The sequence below is a fragment of the Scaptodrosophila lebanonensis genome, unplaced genomic scaffold, assembly GCF_003285725.1.
Source record: "Scaptodrosophila lebanonensis strain 11010-0011.00,11010-0021.00 unplaced genomic scaffold, SlebRS2 tig00000001-arrow-pilon, whole genome shotgun sequence".
Taxonomy (NCBI): domain Eukaryota; kingdom Metazoa; phylum Arthropoda; class Insecta; order Diptera; family Drosophilidae; genus Scaptodrosophila; species Scaptodrosophila lebanonensis.
This window is the reverse complement of record NW_022060529.1, coordinates 21232681-21258721: the sequence shown is the minus strand read 5'-3', so window position 1 is coordinate 21258721 and position 26041 is coordinate 21232681. Positions and strand designations below refer to the sequence as shown.

The following is a 26041-nucleotide window of genomic DNA, read 5'->3' as shown; positions in this document are numbered from 1 at the left end:
CGGTGCTCATTGATAAGCCCGCCTCACCTCATTGTTGAACAACGGCTGATAACTGGGAATAGATTAGATGTGCGGAACAGGGAGGCCAGCCAGGCAGCTACTTGTGAGCAGTTAGTTAATCAAATAGGTAAGATAGTTGAATGTTATCAATTAATAAACAGGCAGGAGATGTTGAGTGGTGAATTAAATGTACAAATATTTATTTGAAAGATTATTTTCTTTAAACTTGCACTTCACCAGAGGGTGTTGCATTTATCCATGACCACTGGTCATGTCGACATCATTTGGAAGCTGGCGGTGCTGTTGCGGCTTATTAGTATTATTTTTCTGGTAACGACCAGAACGTGGACGCTTGTTGGACTGTTGATTGCTGCCTCCAGCTTCACTGTGTTGTTGTTGTTGCTGCTGCTGCTGCTGCTGCATGGGAGCCGCATCATCGACCCAAAAATCGCTGCTAGTATTGGGCCTCTGCAAACTGTTGCACAGAATTGTTCATTGCCATTATTTCTTAATTTTTATCGTAATAATCACCCCGCGATGCTCTTATCCAGCTCGTCCAAGCTCATCAATATGTGCAATGTCGGTATTTCGCGTCTCACAATTATTTCCTCGAGGCCATCCATTTGCGGCTTCCAATGCTCCTCGACACTGTTGAGGACACAAAGAAAAGTGGCTTTAGATGTAATAGAAATTGAATGAAAATTGCAAACGATATACAAGTAGTATTTCAAGTGTCACAAAATATTCAAGACTAGTATTCTTACTTAAACTTCTTAAACTTACAATATATGCGGGTTTTGAAAAGAGTTTTAGTGTCAGGGATGTGAAAAGCAATACCTTTTTTCGGCACTTAATAAACGTTATAAGCTCGGAGATAATTTTGAAAATGTCTATTGCTAAATAGCCGAATGTGAAACAAGCGGAATACCTAAGCATTTGAAAGTTTATAAGTTTTATAAGTATTATTCGGATTGTTTTAGATTCTTTGATAAGGTTGCGTTGTGCAACCTATGTGGAAAGGAAACATGTTTAAACTCAATTACATATACCAAATTTTCTGCATGTACTTGTATTATAAGTAAATTATACAAAAGTACTTAAATCAGCTGAAATTTGTAAATTACATTTTATATAAATATGTTTTAGACTTTGTATTAAATTTTCACAGTTAATAATCATGATCTTAACTAACATAACTTTTCTAATCTTCAGAGCTTCCTTAAAAAAGGGAATTTCTGCTTTCAATTGGAAAATGTAAAATTGTATTCAATTTTCGCGACAAATAAGTATATTCAAATTAATAGTTCTTTTATGCATACAAAAGGCATATGTAGAGATAATTTTACAAACCTTACTCCGATATCATAATTCAGTAAATTTCTTAAAAGCGAATTGACCCGTTTATTTTTTTCGAATCCAATTTCTTAATTTGTTCTCAGGTAAGAAAATTTCTCTTGTCTAACTAATTTCGTGAAATTCATACCATTAATGAAAATTAAAAATTCGATCGAATTCAACATTTAGGAATCACCTGAATTTGGTAATTGGACAATAAACACCACTTACCTGGTGGATCCCATACGCGTAACCTGATATAGCTCGTGACTACGCTTTAGAATCTCAGCGCAGGATATGGTCTTGACAACTCCACCGCCCGAACCGCTCCAGACGACGGTACGGTATTCACCTTTGTTGAGTGCCGCCTCGGCGTAGCTAATGACATTGCTGACTTTGGTGCCGCCCTTAACCTTTTGTTCGGAAAGAATCAGCATAAGAATTTGAAGGTGTCTGCGTGAGCCTCCTTCACTTACATGCATCCAGAGAAAATCCTTTTGTGTCTTTGGCATGCAATCCTCGAAAGGCAAATCGTTCTTACTCAACTCCTGTTCCACATTCTCGGCCTTTCTATAGTGCATCATCTTGGTTGGCCTTGAATTACCAAGTAAGAATTTTTGTAGGCTATTTGAAAATTGATTGGGCGCGCAATTTTATTAACAAAAAATTATTGTGGGCGTTAACTTATGTAAAGCAACCTTGAACGTCACTTCCCTAAGGCTGGCGTGGGAGTCAAGAGCCATGCGCCCAGCTCAGTAAAAATATGGCAATCTTATATGGTAACCAGGCGCAAATTCTAAAACCAAGAGCCTAAAGTGTCGCGCACAGTTATTGCCATGACAGTCTGCGCAAATTGAATAATTGCCGCTTCGTTTATGGCCACGAGCTCGTGGCAACAAAAAATGCACGCAATCAGTTTTCGTAGCCTTTCTGATGCGCTTTATTTAAGAAATCAAATCATTCAACATCAATACAGTGCTGCTAAGAGTTAATAATCAGATAGTTTATGATATAAATGTTAGCTTCGGTTATGATCATGTTAAGTCTATTCGAATAGTATAAATGGCCTTCACATTCAACTTATCTTACAGGGCTGGATACTACCATATCTGTTACCCCACCGGGTTCAGAGACTATCACAGTTAAACCAAACATTTTCATTTATTTTCTTGTAATTAATCGGTTATGTTCGTTTCTATTGAAAGGAAATACTAGAAAGTTAAAACCCCAAATGTATGGTATTAGACTTGTCTTATCTATGCACAGAGCAAGTTTATTAAAAATATTTGTACATAACGTATATTTATACAAATTATAGTAACTAAATTATGGAGTTATAATAGAAATACTGTCTGATACACAATATATTTTTTTTTGAATTGAAAGCCTGTACCGTATTAAAAAATGGTGAATTTTTTTAATTTTCTCCTTTTATATTCATAATTCTCCCAACGTTGCCGGATTCATTTTCAGATATTATTTTTTAGCTTTTTACCTCACTCATTTTCTTTTTAAAGTTAAACGAGGGCCATATTTGCCATCAATTATATTACAAAAATTAAAGATTTAAGGAAAATTCAAGAATTTTTGAAGATATTCAAAGATTTATTTTCCTTTGCAATCACTTGAACTTTTTATTGAATATTTAAAAAGGTATTTCCATATTATTCAAAAAGAATAAATTAATCATAAAACACGAAACCAACGAGAACAAGAATTGATAAAATTGTTCAAGAACGAAAACCAATAAATAGTAATTCAAATTGTTTGTGAATTAAATAAAACAACTCATTTCTGATAAAATGTGTAACTCTAATTAGAAATGTTTATCATTGTCTTTAGAACTTGACATTTTCTGGAATGTAACTAAACTATAAAAATTAACCATTTGGTGAAACTTGTGCAATAAAATAACTTTTGTCAACAATTAAATGGAGTCATTTATGTGGATGACTCTTTATTGGATAATAAAAGCAAGTTTTTCCCTTTAAAACGAACTAAAAATAATAATTAAGTAACTACGTGCAAATATGCTTCTTTAGTTTATATGATTTATTAGCATCTAGATAATTAAATTAATTAGTTAAAACGATAATGAATAGAACCAAAAAATTTTAAAATGATGTATAAATAAAATGTAACTAATAAAAATAAGTTAAGTAGGCTAATTAATTTAATATACTTTTAATTTAATTTTATTCAATTTAATTTAATTTAATTTTATTCAATTTAATTTTATCTAAGAGAATTTAATTTTTGTGACTAGTGCATTAATTTTAAGATTTTTACTTGTCGCAGAAGGAACTACTAATAAATAAATAAAATAATTATTTAACGCTATTCACCAGAGCTGCTATGAACGTCTCTCAACCCTTCAAAATCATAAAGAGCTAGCTTGTAGGGCACCATGAAATTTTCTCGACCACGAGTTCAAGTAAAAGTCAATAAAAAAGCATTTCTACAGCAATTAAATACGCGCGGATGCAGCATTTTCCATTACTATAGGTTAACCCACCAGCCCGGTTGTCGGGCACTACGATGAGGACACGCGGTACAAGCCCACTTGTTGAAGCCCTCAATTTGTGGGGGATGTGGGCTGAGTTGTGCTGCAGCTGAATTCGACAGCAGCAACGAAAGTTTATTAAAGAAGTTTTTTGCAAAAAATTGTGGTTTAATAGTGGTAGTACAAAGTAGTGAAATAAAACATGTACGGCATGCCCATACAGCCATCCGAGTCCATGCTATCTGGGGGAACAGATAATGGTGTATGTCACACACACACACACACACACACAGAAACACCCATACACTCACGCCCACACTGACGATTTAAATGTAGACAATGCAGCAGCTATTAGAAGAAAATGGGCAAGGGGTGGGGGGAATTGTAGGTTATGGCATTGGAGGAAGGCGGCGTTTGGAATGTTTTGAGGAATGCGTTCGAATTCCTAATAGCATGCGCTGACTGCCTCATTGACAACGTCATCATACCGACGCGCAGAGCATTATTATCAAGAACATCATCACCAGCAACATCTGCGGAGCAGCAGCCTCATCGTCATCATCATTCCTATCAAGTACGTTGTGAACAATAATTCAATTTTGTGCGGAAGTTATTAATAAAAGGAAAGCAGCAGTGTAAATGGCGATGAATGTGGGATGTTGGATGGAAAACTGAGAAGTCGTCTGTCTATGTGGTGGGTGCGGACATGTTTTTGACAACATGTACATACATACTTGTATATATTCGTTTGACTTTTATTTTTTACTTGTATTTATATTTTTAGCATCGACACTAATTTCATTTTGAGTTTTGTACCCAAAACTGCGCCCAACAAAACTTAGCAGACAGCCAATGCCTCAGCTTCAGATTGGGCGTAAATTTAACAATTTGATATGCTAAGTATGCTAAGCATTTCAAAAAGTGACATTAAGTGGTTCACAATTGCATTAATTAACATTTGCGTATACGCAATATTACGTATACGGGCCATGGCCATGTAAAAGTCCTAGGCTGTTGACGATATCTTCTGAGCATACATACGAGTATTTGTATGTATGTATTGTATAGAACTCTTCAATCCAACAAGGCTATGTGCTGCATATTTCCACGCACAAACTCACGCACACACCCTACTGTACATAGGGTCTCACACTTCTCTCCTGTACATAGACAGGATAGAAGCAGCAGCTATGAATGAAACGCTGCAAAAATATTTCATTTATTCACGCCCAGCCCCCCCTCCACCATCAAGCTGAAGTATGCATTGTACATGCCAAGGAAGCGACGCGGACCGAGCTTAGCTCATAGCCCGACCACCATGGCAGGATCATTTAAGGTTTGTGAGCCGTCGCCAACGGTTGTCAGTCGCGCATAAATAGTAAGTCGATTCTGCAGCAATTGAAGTGATGAAAAATTCTCAGCTAAATGAGTTTTTACTTGTGCGAAAAATAAGTAATTTTAGAAAAATTACAAAGAGCACACATCCGTTAAGGTGTAATTATGAATAATAAATTGTAGGGCAATAAAAAAACCCCACACAAAGCCTTTTAATTACAAACAAAATAAAGTTCATATTTGTTTACGGTGTGTGCGCGAAAAGAAGAATTGCCCTAGACCAGACTAAAACGTATAACAGAGCTTTAAAAAAGAATTAAAACTAAATTACACGCAAACACACACTTTTATCATCAAAATAAGAGAGTTGTTGAATGCTGAAGACACATGTGTTCGCTCAACAGGTAACCAAACGTGACTGAGCGAATTTTTGCGGCTATCAACAAATAAACAAACTGACAAGCAGCCCCGATAGAAAAGCGTTGAAAATTAAATTCGTAGTTTCTATGCTGTTTGATATAAATACAAATTCCCGGGAAACTAAGAACAAAGCTCTAGTGAATACAAATTTATTCGAAAATTGCAAATTAAATCGGGCCATGTTTAATGTATTTACGGCGTAACCGTAATTTAATGTGTTTTTAAGAAATAATTTAAAAAACGGAGACAAAAATAGTTTCCCCCACAAATTCTTGTGAAACCTGAACGATATAATAGTTTATAAAAAAAAATAGTATGACGTACTCCTCAAAATGATAAGTTAATTGATCAAAATGCATTTTATTTTACGTGTTCGGATTAAAAACAATCAAACACATACTCGTATTTAAAAATTAGTTTATATGCATGCATATAGATTATTAATTAAATGTTTCTTTTCTCACTACCAACCACAAGTTGCTTCATTGATAAAAATCATCGCAGCGTGCGATTCAATAAAACAATACAAGATCGAAAAATAAAACGAAAAGAGTAGCGAAACAAAACAGAACATGGATAGCACCGAATTTCGAAAACGTGGCATGGAAATGGTCGAATACATTTGCAATTATTTGGAAACGCTAAATGACAGACGCGTAACGCCCAGTGTGGAGCCGGGCTATTTGCGGCATCTTTTGCCTTGTAAGTACAAAACTCAAATTTAAAAATTAATTGAAATAAAAAAAATATATATCCACAATGAAAACTTAAATTTGTTTGAGTAGAATTTTATAATTACCTTGTAAATTAATGAATTGCCCGATTTATGTTCAGTTAAAAGACAAAGCAACAACATTTTAGTCCTTCCCTCTATTAGTTTTTTTAAATGCTCTTAATTTAATTCAAAAGTCAATAGCTTTATTGAAAATAGCTGTTCATTTTTTTTATATAAAATATTTATCCACAATGGAAACTTAAATTCATTTGAGTTGAATTTAGATTTTAAATTCAGATTCAAAAGTTTAAAAAAAAAAACGTATGCAAAATCCTTAGTCCTTCCCCCTATTAGGTATTTTAAATTTTTAAAAGTCAATATTTTTATTGAAAATAAGTGTTAATTTTTTATATAAAATATTTATCCATAATGAAAACTTAAACTTGTTTGAGTAGAATTCAAAAATGACTTTGTAAGGAATTGCCCGATTTTAAATTCAACTAAAAAGCAAAGCGACAAAACTTAAGCAAAATCCTTAGTCCTTCCCCATATTAATTATTTTAAATGCTTATTCTGATTCCTAGCTCTTAACACAATTATAAGTAATAACGTAAAAGTAAATATTTTTATTGAAAAGAACTGTTAATATGATCGGGCAATCAAATAATTTCGTTACCATTTTCAATTTCAAGTAAAATATTATGATATAAAAATAAATAACATTTTTTCTACAAGAAAAAGAAACACTATTTACTATTCAAGTCGTAATTCTAATAATTTACCATTTTGTGTGAAATTATTTTTCCAATATTTTAATGAATGAGAATATATATTAACGTTACTTAAATATTTGTTCATGTCCTAAATTTGCGAAGTTTTTTTTAATAAAATTATTATTTACATTATATTATAAAATTATAAATTAAAATAAAGATTTGTAACCTTATTACGATATAATTTCAACTTAAAAGATAAGAAGGCCTAGGAAAAAACTGTACAATAACGTCTATTAATGCCTCCAACACGTTGGGGGAATTTTATTTGCCATTTGGCCAGCTATGCCCCGAATCAAATTAAATAATCAGATCCATTAAATTATTTGTCACCATTAAAGTCAGATGTTTGGTTAAATACATTGTGTCTAGATATTAAATAGCTTTGCAGCAGCAAACAAAATAGCTGCCGTTGTAATAATCAATGTTATTAATATATTTATCAACTTTATAATTGTTTGTTATCCCTTTTAAAATAATCTTTGTCAGCTGAGGCACCGCATGAGCCAGAAGATTGGGATAAAATCATGAATGACGTTGAGGATAAAATAATGCCGGGTGTGACGCACTGGCAGCATCCAAGATTTCATGCCTACTTTCCGGCCGGAAATTCTTTTCCCTCCATACTCGGTGATATGCTGGGCGATGGCATCGGTTGTATCGGCTTCTCCTGGGCAGCGAGTCCCGCCTGCACGGAGCTGGAGACTATTGTGCTGGACTGGCTGGGCAAAGCCATTGGCTTACCCGATCATTTCCTGGCACTGAAAGAGGGCAGCACCGGCGGCGGTGTCATCCAGGTAAACAAACACTGACGTACTATAGACGTGCGCCGTAAATGTTCGATTAGTTGCCAAGTAAACGAAATTGATTTATTTTGTGGCACACGCCATGCCTTTGATGTACATTCGCGCGTGCTTGCCATTGACGTTCTTCTCCCGATCAGACGTCCGCCTCGGAGTGTGTGCTGGTCACGATGTTGGCAGCACGGGCACAGGCATTGAAGCGTCTCAAGGCTCAGCACCCGTTCGTTGAGGAGGGCCACTTGCTGTCCAAACTGATGGCCTATTGCTCCAAAGAGGCGCACAGCTGTGTGGAGAAGGCGGCTATGATATGCTTCGTGAAGCTACGCATTCTGGAGCCGGATGAAAACGCCAGCTTGCGCGGCCAGACCATCGGCGAGGCCATGGAGGAGGACGAGTTGCAGGGCCTTGTGCCGTTCTTTGTCTCCACCACGCTGGGCACGACCGGATCCTGTGCTTTCGATAACTTGCCCGAAATCGGCCTCGAGCTGCAAAAGTTTCCATCCGTCTGGTTGCATGTGGATGCTGCCTATGCCGGCAATAGCTTCATATGTCCAGAACTAAAGCCGCTGCTCAAGGTACAAAGGTTCAATCCACGCATGACTTGCCAAATGATATTTCTATTGTGATGTGTACAGGGCATCGAATTCGCTGACTCATTCAATACGAATCCAAACAAATGGCTACTGACCAACTTCGACTGCTCAACATTGTGGGTGCGCGATCGCATCCGCCTGACATCAGCTTTGGTCGTGGACCCCCTGTATCTCAAGCACGGGTACTCGGATGCGGCCATCGACTATCGTCACTGGGGAGTTCCACTAAGTCGACGTTTTCGTTCGCTAAAATTGTGGTATGTACACTCAGAAAAGAGTCAAATCAAAAATTCTAACGCAATTAAGTTTGAAATTTTAAATTGAAAATCAACCATTATCATTGTCAAAGAGATACAAAACATTTAAGTCACAACAAGGAATTAGTAAGCAGCACAAAAAAACCTTAGGTTGAATACAATCGTTTTTTAGACAGGCTTAGTTTGAGAATAATCCATTCTTGAGCCGACAAAATATGGGTTTTAATAAGGCATGAAGGGATTGAAAACAATCGTCTTCTTTTAGGTATTTTCAAAATTAATAATAAATATTTATTTTATGGTTAATCATATTTGATTTCGGAACGAAATATACTAATTTCGCTTCACTGAATAGGTTTAAGATATTGAAAAAAAATAGTAGCTTTTAATTAAATGAAAATATGATATCAAAATTTAATTCAAATGTTGGATTAATAATAACTTTAATGATAGGGAAAATTAGAGAAATATGTTGTTAAAGAGACAAAAACAAGGAATTAGTAAGCAGCACAAAAAAATCTTAGATTGAATACGAAACAATCGTTTTTTGTAAGGTTTCAGACAGACTTATTTGAGAATAATCCATTCTTGAGCCGAGAAAATATGGGACTAAAAAGGGCATTGAAAACAATCGTCTTATTTGAGATATTATTAAGATGAATAATAAATATTTATTTTATGGTTAATCATATTTGATTTAGGAACGAAATATACTAATTTCGCTTCACTGAATAGCTTTATGATATTGTAAAAAAACAGTAGCTTTAGTAGCTCCATTTAGTGATAAATGGAATTAATTGAAAATACTTGTATAATATCAAAATTTGATTCAAATTTAAATTTTTCAATTTATAATAACTATTTTTAGCGAGAATTTGAGAAATATGTTAATAGTATGCGTATGTCCGTAATTGTTTTTATTGATATGTTGTTAACTTATTTACTTTTTTTGAGTGTAGCATGCTTAGGGAAACGGCAACCCAAAGTCAAGATCAAACAATAAGTACCATGTCGGATCCCATCGAAACTCAAGTTAGGCGGCCACAATGTGTGAATGGGTTTTTGTTTACTATTGCCAAAAAAAACCATCTTCGATTATTGAGCATAGATCACGAAAACTGACGTGTTTGCCATAAATATTATTTGTACGCGATTTAGTTGTAAAAGTCGGCCAAAGAGCACGTATACGTCAATGTTTTTCTCACTTCCTCATATACCATCAATGCATTACATATCAGTACTCTCTGTACTAAAAATAATATAAGGCCTGAATTTAGAAACATATGGGATGTTTCTACATTCGTTAGAATTTCTTACTTATGCGAACAAAAAACTGTATTAATGGTCGGTAATGGGGCTTGGCATTCAGTCCAAAATATCACATTTTACTCCAATAATTGTAACCCTCACAAACTGAAAAGTGTTCGTTTTAAGATAAAATGAATGCAAATAAATTAATTTGAAAATTATTAATAAAGTTTCATCTTCTCATAATCCCCATAAAGTCCAAAACAAAATTCTGGTAATCTTTTGTCATACCTGAAAATAATTTATACTACTTCTATACATAAATTAATGAAAAGGAATAATGTAACTTTTTATGAATACAACATTAGGTTTGTACTGCGTTCTTATGGGATTTCCGGTCTACAACATTATATACGTCATCATATCAAATTGGCCAAACGCTTTGAAGAATTGGTACTCAAAGACAAACGTTTCGAGATTTGTAATCAAGTCAAGGTGAGTTACATTTTGTAAATTCGACATTTGGTTTTATTGTTGTTCACATTACGGCAATTAATCAATCGGAAAGTTTATATGGGGATTTCATTGTTTTTTTCTCATTCTCCCCTCTGATGCCTATTTATAACAATTTTTATATTGATCTAAGCCAAAAGTTTCAGTGGTCAATGGCTTTGAATGCTGACGCAAATCTCCGTTCATATTTCACATATAAAAATGTGACTTATCAAATTAATAAATATGCAGGTATACAATGTTCAGATATGTTTAAATATTGGGCCTTGTCCATGCCTAATTCAACTATTAAGACGTCTCATGCGCCACAGCAAACGGAATCGTGCGAGCCGGCACGCCAAATGCTTCACAACAATGCCAAACAAAAGCGGCCGAAATAAAAGAAATGAACAATAAAACAACAAAAAAAAAAACTGGCGCAAATAGAGATTGAAGTGTTTTGGCATAATTGGCATTCAGAGTGTTATTTGGAGGCAGTAGCAGAAAAACTGATTCATAACTTACTGACGCGTTGCGAGTCAATCACACCGGCTTCCAGTTTGGCCAAAAGGCCAAATCATTTTGTTAAAACTAACGAGGCTAAAATCTCGTGCCGCAATACAACACAAAACAAAATAATACGTAACTTTTAAGTCGGGCAGTTACCTACGAGTATTTATGGCTGGCGTATACGCGATATTTCATTTTCAAATTTTCTTTCTCCTTTTGCATCCTTAGCTCGGCTTGGTGTGCTTTCGACTCAAGGGCAGCGACAAACTGAATGAGAAATTCTTGAGCACTATCAATGAATCGGGTAAACTGCATATGGTGCCCGCCAGTGTCAATGAGCGTTATATCATACGCTTCTGTGCGGTGGCACAAAATGCCACCGCCGAGGATATTGATTATGCCTGGGATACCATTGTTGACTTCGCCAATGAGCTGCTGGAGAAGGAGCAGCACGATGAACTCACAGAAATCATCAATAAAAAGAAACAGGACACATTGGCGCAGAAGCGATCGTTCTTTGTGCGGATGGTCAGCGATCCGAAAATCTACAATCCGGCTATCAACAAGGCGGGTACGCCAAAGCTCTCGCTAGATATTACATCGCCAGTGGTCAGTCGTGGCAGCAATCCCATTATACGCACACAAAGCTCGGTGGAGCACAACTCATGGATATCCTGGCCCTTGGCCTTTCTCTTCAATAGCAATAACGACGAGAAGAGCAGCAACGTGTCCTTGCGGTATGTATTTTTAAGGTTCTTCAAAACGTCGACTTTTTCATCCTTGACAGTGATATTTATCTGGCTATACAAAAGCTAACTTGAAATTTTCTTCGATCTTACTAAAGACCATTTAATGGGCAATAAAATAGATAAAACTAACTTTACCTATCCACAATGAAGCTAAACTTATTCATTTATTCCACAACTGTGTCCGACTTACTACTTGTATATCAGAAGAGTTAGCAATCGACTGATGGCGTTATCGCCGATTTGCTGCCTGACCAATAAGTTCCCTGTTTCGTCCCACAATCAATAATACCTACGTAATAGGGAAGGAACTTTACACATATGCGTCGAATAGTTGCCGATTAATGACAGATTTTAGATTTCGTGAAAATCAATTTATTTATTATTGCTTAAAAAAAGCCTGCATTAGGTGCTTCGTATGAGACCCTCGCTTTAATTTAGTAGAGCATGTGTTGCTTTTACAACTGTTCTTCAAAATAAACTTTAAAACTTAAATAAAACTCATTAAACAACTACATTTCAAAACAAAGAAAAAGATCTTTCAATGTTTTATTATTTTTATATAATTAGCAATTTTTGTTCCCTTTTAAAACCGGAAATCTTCACCATAGTTTCATAAACTAACACACACCTATTCAACAAATTTACAGCTTCCGACATCTGGATACAAATGTCCGGCCGTCATCTTCCCGACGAAATTCTGGGGCCGGGTCATCTCCGTCTCCGGAGAATGAGGTGAATTATGTAAATATGCAGCAGCAGCAGCAGCAGCAACAGCAACAACAACGCTCGCCCCGTAAATCGCCTATGTTTATGCGCAAGCTACCATCGACGCAGAATAACCACAACTAAATTATATACTAAACTACAAAGCCAACTCTTGAAAATACTTATAAATACAATATAGTTGAACTCTAGACCAATTTATGATAATATTATGACACATATATTGTAGTTTATGCGTGTACGCTCTATCTTGCCCCGCCTCCGTATCTCTCTCAATAAATTAAGAAAAGTTAATTGAAACAATTCCTCAATAATAAAGTGTTTTTGAAATATAATTGATATGTATTAATTTTAGTATATGTATAAAAAATGAAAATATAATGTTGGACATGAAAACAAAACAATATCATCATCTCGAAGTTTGTCGTTATTAAGAGCCGTATTTCATCTTATGGGGGAAAAGAAATAAAGACAAATACGATATGAGACAGGAATGAATGTTTGTAAGAGATGATCTTTTTATCTAAAAATATAATGTTGGACATGAAAACAAAACAATATCATCATCTCTAAGTTTGTCGTTATTAAGAGCTGTATTTCATCTTATGGGGGAAAAGAAATAAAGACAAACCCGATATGAGACAGGAATGAATGCTTGTAAGAGATGATCTATTTATCTAAAAATATAATGTTGGACATGAAAACAAAACAATATCATCATCTCGAAGTTTGTCGTATCTCATCTTATGGGGAAAAAAAAAATAAAGACAAACCCGATATGAGACAGGAATGAATGCTTGTAAGAGATGATCTTTTTATCTAAAAATATAATGTTGGACATGAAAACGAAACAATATGATCGTCTCTAAATTTATCGTTATTAAGAGCCGTATCTCATTTTATGGGGAAAAGAAATAAAGACAAACCCGATATGAGACAGGAATGAATGCTTGTGAGAGATGATCTTTTTATCTAAAAATATAATGTTGGACATGAAAACGAAACAATATGATCGTCTCTAAATTTATCGTTATTAAGAGCCGTATCTCATTTTATGGGGAAAAGAAATAAAGACAAACCCGATATGAGACAGGAATGAATGCTTGTAAGAGATGATCTATTTATCTAAAAATATAATGTTGGACATGAAAACAAAACAATATCATCATCTCTAAGTTTGTCGTTATTAAGAGCTGTATTTCATCTTATGGGGGAAAAGAAATAAAGACAAACCCGATATGAGACAGGAATGAATGCTTGTAAGAGATGATCTATTTATCTAAAAATATAATGTTGGACATGAAAACAAAACAATATCATCATCTCTAAGTTTGTCGTTATTAAGAGCTGTGTTTCATCTTATGGGGGAAAAGAAATAAAGACAAACCCGATATGAGACAGGAATGAATGCTTGTAAGAGATGATCTATTTATCTAACAAGAAAGGAATGCTAAAGTCGAGCAGGCTCAACTCTTAAATACCCTGTACCACCCCACAAAAAAGTATTTAAATTAATTAATTAATTTAATTAAATTAATTAACTAAATTAATTCAATTAAATACAAAATATTCCATGCATGCATACATACATTTACATTTACATCAGAATCGTGTCTTATGCGTGTTTGTGTACTTGTACATATGTATGTATGTGTGCATTGGGCCTGGTTATATGGCTATAACTTTCTTTCCGATCATTCTATCATAATGAAACTTGGTATACGGATATATAATTACTAACCTAATGTGACTACCATTAGTAGTTCAAAATTCCAAGAATTACGGGAGTTATAGAAAATCGTTAATAGGGGGGGAGTGGGGGGGGTGGATCAGAAAAAATGAACAAACTCGTCCTTTCTCGGTCTCAGGAGAATCTGTATACCAAGTTGTACGCAAGGATCTCCGAAAGTATAAGAGCTAGAATAACCAAACTTGGTATACAGATTCTCCTGAGACCGAGAAAGGACGAGTTTGTTCATTTTTTCTGATCCACCCCCCCACTCCCCCCCCCCCCCCTATTACCGATTGTCTATAACTCCCGTAATTCTTGGAATTTTAAACTAAAATTTGGTAGTCACATTAGGTTAGTAATTATATATCCGTATACCAAGTTTCATTATGATAGAATAATCGGAAAGAAAGTTATAGCCATATAACCAGTCCCAATGCACACATACATACATATGTACAAGTACACAAACACGCATAAGGCACGATTCTGATGTAAATGTAAATGTATGTATGCATGCATGGAATATTTTATATTTAATTAGTTAATATTTAGTTATTTAATTAAATTAATTTAGTTAATTAATTAAATTCAATTAAATTAAATTAATTAATTAATTTTTTGTGGGGTGGTACAGGGTATTTAAGAGCTGAGCCTGCTTGACTTTAGCATTCCTTTCTTGTTGTTGTTGTTAATTCGCATGCTTACGCAGAATGAAAAATCCTGTGATTTTGGTGTAAACACACACCACACAATAATTTTTTTTTCTCTTTTATAAATATGCACGCGAATCCCCGCATATTTTAGCTGATGTCGTTACTAAGTATGACGTTGTTGTCTTTTTATACCCTGTACCCGTAGGGTAAAAAGGGTATATTAGGCTTGTGCAAAGTATGTAACATGCAGAAGGAAGCATCTCCGACCCCATAAAGTATATATATTCTGAATCAGCATGACGAGAGAAATCGATCTAGACATGTCCGTCCGTCTGTCCGTCCGTCTGGATGAACGCAAGGATCTCAGAGGTCCGAGAAAGGACGAGTTTATTTTATTTTTTTTAATTTTCCCCCCCTTCGGGCGCTACAGCATTTCGTCAATAGCGTCGTTCCTTCCTTCCAGAAGAGGGTAGCTGCAACTTAAAGCTGATTTAAATACTGATGGCATTTTCATTTAAGCTTAACAACAATGAATCAGTAAAACACTTTCGTTCCGACCAAATGACGCGCCTGCTACTTTTATGGGTTCCAGTTGAGGCATTGCGCTATTTTCGGCTAAAGAAGATACATGAATCCTATGGGGAACTAGTGCAAGATGTTTGTGTTTTCTCGTATATGCCAAACAAATATCGTAAAACAAACACAAAACACACATGCCGCACTTTTTGTTGTTGTTAATTCGCATGCTTACGCAGAATGAAAAATCCTGTGATTTTGGTGTAAACACACACCACACAATAGTTTTTTTTTTCTCTTTTATAAATATGCACGCGAATCCCCGCATATTTTAGCTGATGTCGTTACTAAGTATGACGTTGTTGTCTTTTTTTCTTTTGGTAACCAAAATGTTGGAATATGACTAAGTGAATTGAAAATGCAAAATTATCTTTAAAAACTATAAAAATATATAAAGAGAGAGAGAGAGAGAATACAGAATGTTAATCGCTCTTGGGCATTTTAAATGGCAGCTCCTCTCGCTCATGTTTCTGTGCGAATGTCTTGACTAAGCGATTTAGATAGGCATCTTTCTCAATTGGGGAAAACATTTTTAGGCGTTTGGTCTGCACATCCCAATTGAGGTAGTTGGGCTTCTCAATTCCCACCTTCGACCTGCTTGCCGCTGCTGTTGCCTCTTCTCGACTAGATTGGGACGATGGGTTAACTGTGTTCTGAGCAGACGATGATTCAGGCTGTTTTATACCTCTTTGGCCATTATACATACTGAGGGAACGCTCCAAGGTGCCAAGCCACTGCGGCGTAGGTTTTCCGATCACCTCTTGTGGCTGTATTTGTATTTCCTTATTTTGAGCAGCGTACGCATCCGAAATGGGCGGACTGGCATTAATATTTCGACGCTCCTGTTCCTGAATAGCCAATGCTAATGGCAAAATATCTGGCACACTCTTTACAGTCTTGTCTGACGTCTCGGGAGCAGCAGACATAGGAACTGGTCCGGCTCCATAGTCTGTTGGAAGCGGCGGGCCAGGTAATGGTACTGCAAACATTTGCGTCATGTTTGCCTGCTGGGGAGCAAAATAGGAATTGGCCAGGTTCATGGACATGCCAGCAGCCCCAGTGGGTAAGGTGTCTGCTAGCTTGGGTGTATAGGCCTCGGAATACGCTCTGTTCAGGGTCTGAAATGCAGCGGTTTGTGTTGGTGCCGTTTTGAGAATCATACGCTGGAGCATATCATCAAAATTATTAGCACAAGGCACCTGCAATCCCGATGACTGAGTGCATATTTTTTCAAATTGGATATTCGAGTTTGGCGGAGGTGAGGCAAACATGTTGGATTCTCGACGTGCCGTTTCTTTGAATCGATTGTTTAGTTGCAGCATTGTCTTGAATTGTAGTTTTTGATTCAAGGGTTTTGAATCGATGTCCACATTCATGGCTTTTGTTTCAAAAAGTGGCGTCGCAGATCGTAATTTCTTGGACTTGCGCTGCTTTCGTAATACTGCCTCTTGCTCGGTAAGCTTTATGCGATCCATTAGCTCATCCATATATACTTTAATATGCGATGTATCCTCAAAGTTGTTGGGCAAGTACCCTTTCCGCTTAAGATACACAATCGGCGCGTTCCAGTTCTCTATCACATCGCGAACAACTTCATGATAGGAATTAAGCAGCTGTTGCTGTAAGTCATCAGTTTTCATAGCAACTTTATTGTGGCTTGATTCGGCAGCTTGTATCGCATTCAGGTAGCAGCAAAGAAACAAGGCGAACAGACTCATAAGAAACAGACGCATTAATGCAAATGTAAAAAACATGACTTTTTTTTTAATTTTCTAGTGAATTGTAAGTCGAGGCTAAAGGATGCGTAAGGAAACACAGCATTGAGCAGTTCCTTGAAATTGTGCCACCGGCATGTGTAAACCCAAATTTCATTTTAAGCGAACTAAGAACCGGTTGTGATTGGCGCACAAATTTGTCTCCACTTACATTTTGTAAGCCAGCTCTCATAAAACGCAATGACACGATTTGCTATTGTCATAAAACACCTCATAAAAACCCTTAACGTGCAAGAACATCAATAAAAACCAGACCTGCGCTCAAGAACCAATCAACAAAACTCAACGCGCATTTCAATTATCAACAAATTAGCATGCCCGACAAAACAGAGACAAAACCAAATTGAATGAAATACCTAAGGTGTGATTTAGCGCAATTCAAAAAAAAAAAATAAACATATTCATACATACAAATAAAACATAAAGATGCGAAGATCCGCCAGAGGTTGGGCCCAATACACAAGATTGTTGTCAAGCGCCAAAACAACAGTAACAAGACACGCAAGAAAACTCATCTTTAAGAAATGAGCTGCGATTTTTGGGCAGACGATGGTGTTTGGCTGTGCTTGGCGCATGTTAGACAAAACTCATAATGAATGGTAAAAATAAAGCAAAGCAAAAAATAATGACAGCCGGAGAAAACTTACTACATATAGACGGTCAGATGCTCTGCAACCAAGGTTTATTTGTGATTCAGATTTTTCAAATCGAAAGCGAATTTCTTTGCTGCTTCGGTATGTATTTCCAATTCAAGCAATCGAATTTTTCGTTTAATGTTCGATTTTATTTCCATCATTCTATTTTGTTATTTTAATTTTAAGCTATAAACAAATTCTAAAGAATTGGAAATTTAATTACATTCACATTGGTAGAAAGACAATATATATCTTCGATCTGTATTATTTCAAATGAAATATTTTGAGGGAGCAGGATTAAATGGAAATTAAATACTTTGAAACTATACTTATAAATTGTTTTATTTTAGTCCCAATTCGTCAACAATTAATTACTTAAAATTCTACCATCGTAAGTAAATTGGAATAAACACGAAAATCTACAAAAAAGCGATTTGAATGCGTTTATAAAACTCAAAAATAATGGAAAACAGGAACAGGAGCTTACATAGCAAGAAGAAACTGCTGAAGCACTTTATAGAGTTCATTAAAATTAGAAGTCGATTAATTAATCGAAATTAATAAATGGCTTTAACTCCACAAAAACTGTTACATTTTTCTTCACGTCTACAATGGAGGAGTACAATGTACCAGAATCGGATGCAAGGATCTACTCATCCTTAGTCAATCCGATCACTGAAATCAAATTAATTTTGGCCCCTTAATACACTAATAGTGATCAATATATATTATTTTGAAACGGAATAATATCACAAAACGTTAAAGAATATTTGGAATAGGCAAACAGCTTCAAATAAGTTATAGAGTGCAAAGGCTTGCCGGTAGTGACGCTACCAGTCACACGCTGCTACACACACACACACACATAGATATGACATACATATTTATATTGCTATGACTATATGGGTGCCCCTCAAGCATTTTGAAGTGTGACCGCGTAAACTGAATATTCAATTTTATATTTAGCCAAACGACGTCATTTTTAGCCCGAAGCTTGTGAATGAAAGTTCAAAGAGAGGCGCGCAGACGCAAAATCGGAGATAAACATGGAGATCGAAACAGAGCAATGAGGCAATACAAACTCCAATATGAAGAGCTGGAACAGGTCGAGCGAATTCGCCAAGTCATTGTCATGCTGTAAATGGCTTCCAATTTTTGGCGCACTTCAACCAAGCGCGTGCGCATCGAGCGGATGAATCAGCATAGCGAACTCTGCTCAGTAGATTTCCAAAGTTTACATATGTATGTGCATAGTTGTATATGATTTCAACAGTAAATAAGTTGTTACATACACATAGATAGTACACTATGTATAGTATATGTATTGTTACCGTTGCGCAACCCACAGATGGGTGTAGTACGAATGTAGAGGAAATTATCATGGCACAGCTAATTATTTTAACCACAATAATCAGATAGCCAACAAAAGGCGCACACACCTCTCAGTTATTTAGACAAAGCGCTAGCATTCATTCATTCATATAATCGTGCCCCAACACCCTCCCAGCGCAAACCTCCCACATGGTACTTAAGCAAAATTGTTTCTTATGTGTATTTCGATTTGTTTTGTTTTCGCGGGAGAGTCCACGAATTCGGGTGGGTGGTTGCCGCTTCCGTAACGTCATAGTTTTACAAAGATGCCCCCCATTTCATTATACAGTAATGCATTCGTCATACCCTTTGGTGAATTACCCTGCAACTGGACATTATTTTAACAATTGGTTGTGCATTTGTATATATGAGTGAGTGTACTTTCTTGTTAGTGAGGAAAATAATTTGATAAATAATTTCGCCAATACTCAAACAATTGCATTTGTTTGCATTTTAGTTTCTCTCTCTGTTTAGCTTGTCGCACGCAGGTTATTCCCCGCGTAAATTTCGACATCTGTCAAGTTGTATCCTAATTGTTAAATAAATAACATAGCTGAAAGAGCTCTTAGAACTTTTGCAAATAGTTCTAGACTTATCTCATAGCAGAAAGAAGTTGCTTGACCGGGTCTGAGCTGCACGTGCTTTAATATATATACATACATATAGATGGAATTTCTTCCGGTTAAAAAGTTCCCCTTAATTCAAACTCAGAAACATAAAGGCCGTTAGACACGCTTTGAAATCATTAACATGACACAGCCTGAATACTCGTAGCTGACGGGAGCACGTCAAATTGTAAAAAAGTTAATGAGCAGCAAACAAATACAAAAATTGAAAGCAATTAAAGTAAGAAAAAAATGTTCTTTTATTTGAGTAGGTTGTAATTAATACTTTTTTTAATTAATGAATAATTATTGTCTGCCTTTTAAAAATATTAAAACCATATGGAACACAAACTATATGCATTATATAACTAAAATCTTAAAGCCAACGCCAAGAAAATCTGTATTCTTGGAAAAGATCTTTCAATATTATTTTTTGCAAATATTAGCAAACCAATAACATATCAATTACTAATAATACATTCATCATTTAAGGTCTGTAATTGATACACCATTCAACAATCCAGTATGCCATAATTAAATTATAATAACAGCAGAGCTGAATCTGCAATATACAAGTACTTGTAATAAGGAATTCTCATCACAAAACTAATCATTCTTAACGGGAAAAAGAAAATCAACTCCCGTTAGGGGTTTCCAGCAAAAACGTTTAAACGTTTAAACGAACTGACCCACACTCCACAATTAAAAATGTAAAGGGATTTCCAACAACAACGCCACCCACTACGCTAATAATGATGACAAAGTCCAATAAAAAGCACCTACCAATGCAATTTGAGCGCCGCGTATGGGCCTATATATCTATATACTATGTTCGTACAAGTATGTGCAAGTATATGTTCACAAACCGAAATAAAAGATCACGCGCCAATCAACTTCAAGCATCTACACCTACACGCACTAACACAAGCACGTTCTCGTAACGTGTGACAGCTCAGGTGTAAATGCAAAAGAGATAGAGAGAGCGAGAGAGAGCGCAAGCCTACTCATGAGCGTGCAGTTGAAAACAAGCAGGTTGCGCATACGCCGCGTAGTCTTTGGCCATATAAAAACGAATTTAGCAACAAATCTCAAGTCATTCGCCAAAAGTAAGTTTCTACGAGCACACGTGAAATAAAAAATCGCAAAGCAACGCAAACATAGCATAGTTTTTGGCCATCAAATAATTGTACATTGTTTCGGATGAAAATAATTGAATTGTGAGCTTTATCTTCAACAAAATATTACAAAGATATAATTAAATCTCGAAAATAAGAACAACAAAATGAATGTCGAAGAGTTTCGTACACATGGCAAGGAGTTGATTGATTACATATGTAATTATGCCACCAACATTGAGGAGCGCGATGTGGCGCCCACATTGGATCCGGGCTACTTAAAAAAATTATTACCAGGTTGGTATTCAAAAAGAAGTGCAATAAGGATTTATAACAAGATACAGTGTAAAATATTACATTATTCAGTAATATTAAAGAATATAAACGAATATATTAAAAAAATGTGGCTATGATATTTACTATGGCTCTACATACATATTTAAACATGAAGGACTCGTGCCTATATACATTGTGCGGATTAAAATAGATTGTTTAACCAAAAACCACATAGTTGAAGGTTTTATTATAGACCAAGTGATAAATTGTTCACAGACACACATACTCGTAGTTAAACTAATTTGAATTGCTTAAACAAATTAGCAAATTTTTCACTTCACACACAACAATTAAAAGGCGGTAAGCAACAAAAAGAAAAAAAAAATTACTTGAAATTCCTAAACACCAACGTGCCAATTGAAAGGCAAAAATATTTCAAATAAAATTTTCAAAACAAGCCAACGGTCGTTTTCAATTTTGTGACCGCACTCGAATCATGTGAAATCTTGTTGACTAATTATATTCAGCGCACAGTTGTGGATATAAATCATGTGAAAGCATATAAACTATTGTGTTAATAGTACATTCCAATGGTTTGTTTTTGATTTTTTGTTTGTTTGGTTTTTGTTTTACCATTATTCAAGCCCACACATGACATTAGTTTTTGCAAACTTGCGTGGTGTGTGGGTGCTTGTGCGTAATTGGGCCACAAGAGTCAAGTCGCATTAAAAATCGTACAGCACTCGAAAATATTTGAAATGTTAAAATCGGTCGGCAATTAAATAATCTACACTTATTTAAAAAGGTACAAATAATTGGGAGGTAATAACGCAGTGTTAAAATACAACCGACAAACGAATAATTTCCACACACATTTGTGTAGTTTTTAATAACAACTCTTCTTGAGTAATAAGTTGGAAGATGGAATATTCGATTCATCTCTTCTTTTACCGATCAAAATATTATACTCCTATGGGTGTTATATACCTGCACTATTTGAGTATAGGAATATTTTGTTGAATTTCAAGTGAATTCCACGCAGCTAATTAAGTTAAATATTTATAGATGTTATATACTATGTACAGATGCCGCAATCTTCAGTTCAACTAAACAAATCAATTAATTATGCATACGCAAACATACTCGATCAGTACATACGCACACATATACGAGTACACACCCGCTCACTTGTGTTTGTGTTGATGTTTTGTTTTTGCCAAAAATAGCAAGCTCGCCATAAATATTGATGTGAGCTATATCAGACTTTATAGGTGCTAAAAGAAAAGCCAAAGCAACTTGGTCTGTCGTTTAGTAAATCTTGCCTGGACCGATTGTTAATTACTCTGCTGATGTACATATATTACCTTTATTAATTTGCAGCTGACGCGCCACAGGTTCCGGAAAAGTTCAAAGATGTGCTGAAGGATTTTGAACAGAAGGTTATGCCTGGCATTGTACACTGGAACCATCCGAAATTTTTTGCCTATTTTCCGTCGGGCAATTCGTTCCCCTCGATACTGGGCGATATGTTGAGCAGTGCCATTGGTTCGATTGGCTTCTCTTGGGCTTCATGTCCAGCTGCGGCTGAATTAGAGACTATTGTGATGAACTGGTATGCGAAGGCCTTGGGACTGCCCAGGGCTTTCATATCGGATGCACCTGGTAGCACAGGTGGTGGAGCTTTGCAGGGCTCGGCCTCGGAATGTGTGCTCGTTTCACTAATTACGGCACGCGCGCGTGCAATCAGCGAACTAAAGTGCCAGACAACGGTGCACGATAGCGTATTTCTGCCCAATCTGATCGCATATGCCAGTCGGGAGGCGCACTCCTGTGTAGAGAAAGCCACAAAAATGGCGCTAGTCAAGTTACGGATAATTGAGACAGATGCGCACGGGCGGATGAGCGTGGATTTGCTGCAGCAGGCCATACAGAATGATGTTAATGCCGGACTCACGCCGTTCTTTGTTGTCGCCACGGTGGGCACCACCGGGGGCTGTGCGTTTGATGACATTACAGAGATTGGCAAAATTTGTCGACAGGTGAAGAGCATTTGGTTGCATGTGGATGGAGCCTATGCCGGCAATTCCTTCATACTTCCCGAGATGCGTGTCTTCTCTGCGGGTCTAGAGTATGCCGACTCCTTCAACACCAATCCAAACAAACTACTTCTTACCAATTTCGATGCATCCGCCCTGTGGGTACGGGATGTAATGAACCTGAAGAGCGCCCTCAACGTGAATCCTCTGTATTTGCGACACGATCATATGAATGGAGTAGACTACAGACATTATGGAATACCGCTGAGCAGACGATTTCGTGCCCTGAAGCTGTGGTTTGTTTTTCGCACATATGGTGTGAAGGGTCTGCAGGAATATATCAGAAATCACATGGCTTTGGCTAAGAAATTTGAGATGTTGGTGCGTAAGGATGACCGCTTTGAGGTCAGAAATGATGTGCATCTGGGCCTTGTGTGCTTCCGCATGCGGTAAGTTAATATCAAGACTACACTTTGCAAATAGCTGACAATTATATTAAGAAACTATGTTTCTATCTTATAAACACTTCGATTATACGATCAAAATCTAAATTTCTACTCCATACAGCACGGACGACGAACCCAATCACAATTTACTGGCACTGATAAATCATTCGGGCAAAATGCACATGACGCCGGCGAAGGTCAATGGCAGATATGTGATACGCTTCTGTGTGACGTACGAGCACGCCACGGAGCGGGACATAGTCGATGCCTGGAGTCAAATCAAAGGATTTGCCTCGGAAATATTGCGCGATGTGCAAATGGAAATAGGCTCAGCGCCCACCACACCTGAAGCGGAACGCAACAATTCAGAGCCACAGCAGCCGGTGGCGGGCAAACCTCCCATCAAAAAGAAGCTCACCCGCACCAAGTCTCTTCGATTTTCATTTACACGAAGCATATCAAAAGAAGTGTACCAAAGCCAAAGCGATCATCTTATGGATGGTTGTACGCCCATACTTGTTGTGGATCCCAAAACACTACAGCAAAGCTTCCAGCAAGCGGCAGATAAAAATGAGTCCAACAATAATAATAACAACAACAGCGAAACTAGCAACAGCAACAACAATAACAACAGCAAGCTGAAGGGCATTGCGGATGTGGACACAGATGAGGCAAGCAACTGAGCAACTTCATTAGCTGAAGTATAACGGCAAACAAATCAAGTCCCCGATTTACCTCCTTTACACATCCCATCAAATACAAGTAGTACTCGTATTAGCTTTAGTGGGGCTGAAGTAGTTTTAATAGTTGGAAGTAGAGACAAGCTGAAATGAGGCCTGTACCTAAGCGCTTTTGATATACTACTTAGTATATGTAACCTGCTCAATTGAATTTAAGTATGTATCATAGTCTGTAAGTCGCGCTGCTGAATTTCACCTAATTTATTGTGTGTTCCTATTATTATTTCAAACCATTTACTCTTTAACATATGCATATGTATTTTTTATGTATCTAGTTAAAGCTCATAAACAAAAGCACTTATTTATAAACATTTTTATGCATTTTCTCGAATAAATTATGTCCTTAAAACTATTTTGTTTACTAGTCTCTTAATCTCTTTGGGAAGTTAATATTTAAATAAAAAGTAAAGCTTCTATGAACAGACATTTAAATAATTCGAACTCGTTATTTTACAAGTATACTTTAAAATATGCCTCTCATTTGGTATAGAATTTTTCCTGGGTTTAAATAAAATAACAAACAAAACATCCAATAATAATAAATTCCAGTTTGGGGTTTTTTTCCAGTATCATTCATCAAATATAGGGATATCGTTACTCTACGAAATATTTTAAGGATAATTTGAAGTAGAGGTATGTAAGTAGTAGTAAAAATACACCTCTAATCAGAAACCCAGATTATTGCCCGAAGGAAGTTCCGCTTTCAATAGTTACCAATTGTTGGAAAGAATAAAATAAAGAGTATCAGCAAGTGGTATGCTATCAATTTGTTGTTAAACAAACCTTTCAATCAAATGTCATGAACATGAACAATCAACACATACATATGCTGTGTGTGTGTATGCGTGTGAACTTTTCAACAAGTTGGCGCATCAGCTGATGGATGGATGCTCAAGGAATTCTGATTGATTTGTTTTCGTATCAATTGGCTGCCATAAAATAAGCACTTCTGTATGGCACGCGTGCTCTATGCAATAGGAAAACTAATAATAACCACAGGCAATTACAGTCAGCTCCCATGTACCTGAATATTTAAGTACAAATTATGGAAATTGGTCATAATTGACTTTTGAGTATAGTGAATAAATGAGCTTTTAAAACTAATCAAATATTACATAATTAAAGGCAAATGTAAGTATCTGGATTACAAGAATAATAATTTTACCCTACTTTTATACTTTACAAGTTAACAATTGTTTACAAAATCCGCCAGAGGGAGCACAGAACGCTTTCTAAACTTGAAAAGTCACCAGTATAACATCTTGTACATATGTATGTATGTATGCACGTACTTTGCAAAAATTAAATGACTGACTTTCCCTCCTTAGTTCCATCATACGACAAATCAATTAAATATATCCAAAATAATAATCCTTCTATACATATAGTATGCATATTGTTAATACGACAGCACACATGTGGATGTTAATTCGCCCCGGCAACCCTGACCGATCAAAATCTATTGTGTAGGCTGCAAACTTACCTATGTATGTAAGTTCGTGCGTATGCGCAAAAATGTTATGGCAGGCACTTCCAAACTTAATTTACACAATCACTACTAATTACAGTTTAATTGCACCTGCAACACGAATTGAAATACGAAAATAAACAACTCGACTTGCTCA

At 36.2% G+C, this 26041-nt stretch overlaps 4 protein-coding genes across 4 annotated transcripts; 2 read left to right on the top strand and 2 right to left on the bottom strand.

The window, feature by feature from the left end:
• Positions 1–171: 171 nt before the first annotated feature.
• LOC115633853 (ribonuclease P protein subunit p25-like protein) lies at positions 172–26033 on the bottom strand. Its single transcript, XM_030531344.1, has 5 exons — positions 25900–26033; positions 1812–1929; positions 1567–1748; positions 532–648; positions 172–475 (listed from the first exon to the last, which is right to left on the bottom strand). Exons 2-5 carry the CDS (start codon positions 1917–1919, stop codon positions 253–255), a joined length of 630 nt encoding a protein of 209 aa, XP_030387204.1. The 5' UTR covers positions 1920–1929; positions 25900–26033; the 3' UTR covers positions 172–252.
• Positions 6166–12774, top strand: LOC115633847 (aromatic-L-amino-acid decarboxylase). The gene is made up of 7 exons (XM_030531339.1): positions 6166–6295; positions 7571–7878; positions 8025–8459; positions 8520–8734; positions 10351–10477; positions 11213–11721; positions 12381–12774. The coding sequence occupies exons 1-7, from the start codon at positions 6166–6168 to the stop codon at positions 12580–12582; spliced, it is 1926 nt and encodes a 641-aa protein (XP_030387199.1). The 3' UTR covers positions 12583–12774.
• LOC115633849 lies at positions 15784–17120 on the bottom strand. The gene has a single exon (XM_030531341.1). It carries the CDS (start codon positions 17055–17057, stop codon positions 15840–15842), a length of 1218 nt encoding a protein of 405 aa, XP_030387201.1. The 5' UTR covers positions 17058–17120; the 3' UTR covers positions 15784–15839.
• Positions 21046–24768, top strand: LOC115633848 (aromatic-L-amino-acid decarboxylase). The gene is made up of 3 exons (XM_030531340.1): positions 21046–21215; positions 22575–23679; positions 23798–24768. Exons 1-3 carry the CDS (start codon positions 21086–21088, stop codon positions 24357–24359), a joined length of 1797 nt encoding a protein of 598 aa, XP_030387200.1. The 5' UTR covers positions 21046–21085; the 3' UTR covers positions 24360–24768.
• Positions 26034–26041: the final 8 nt, after the last annotated feature.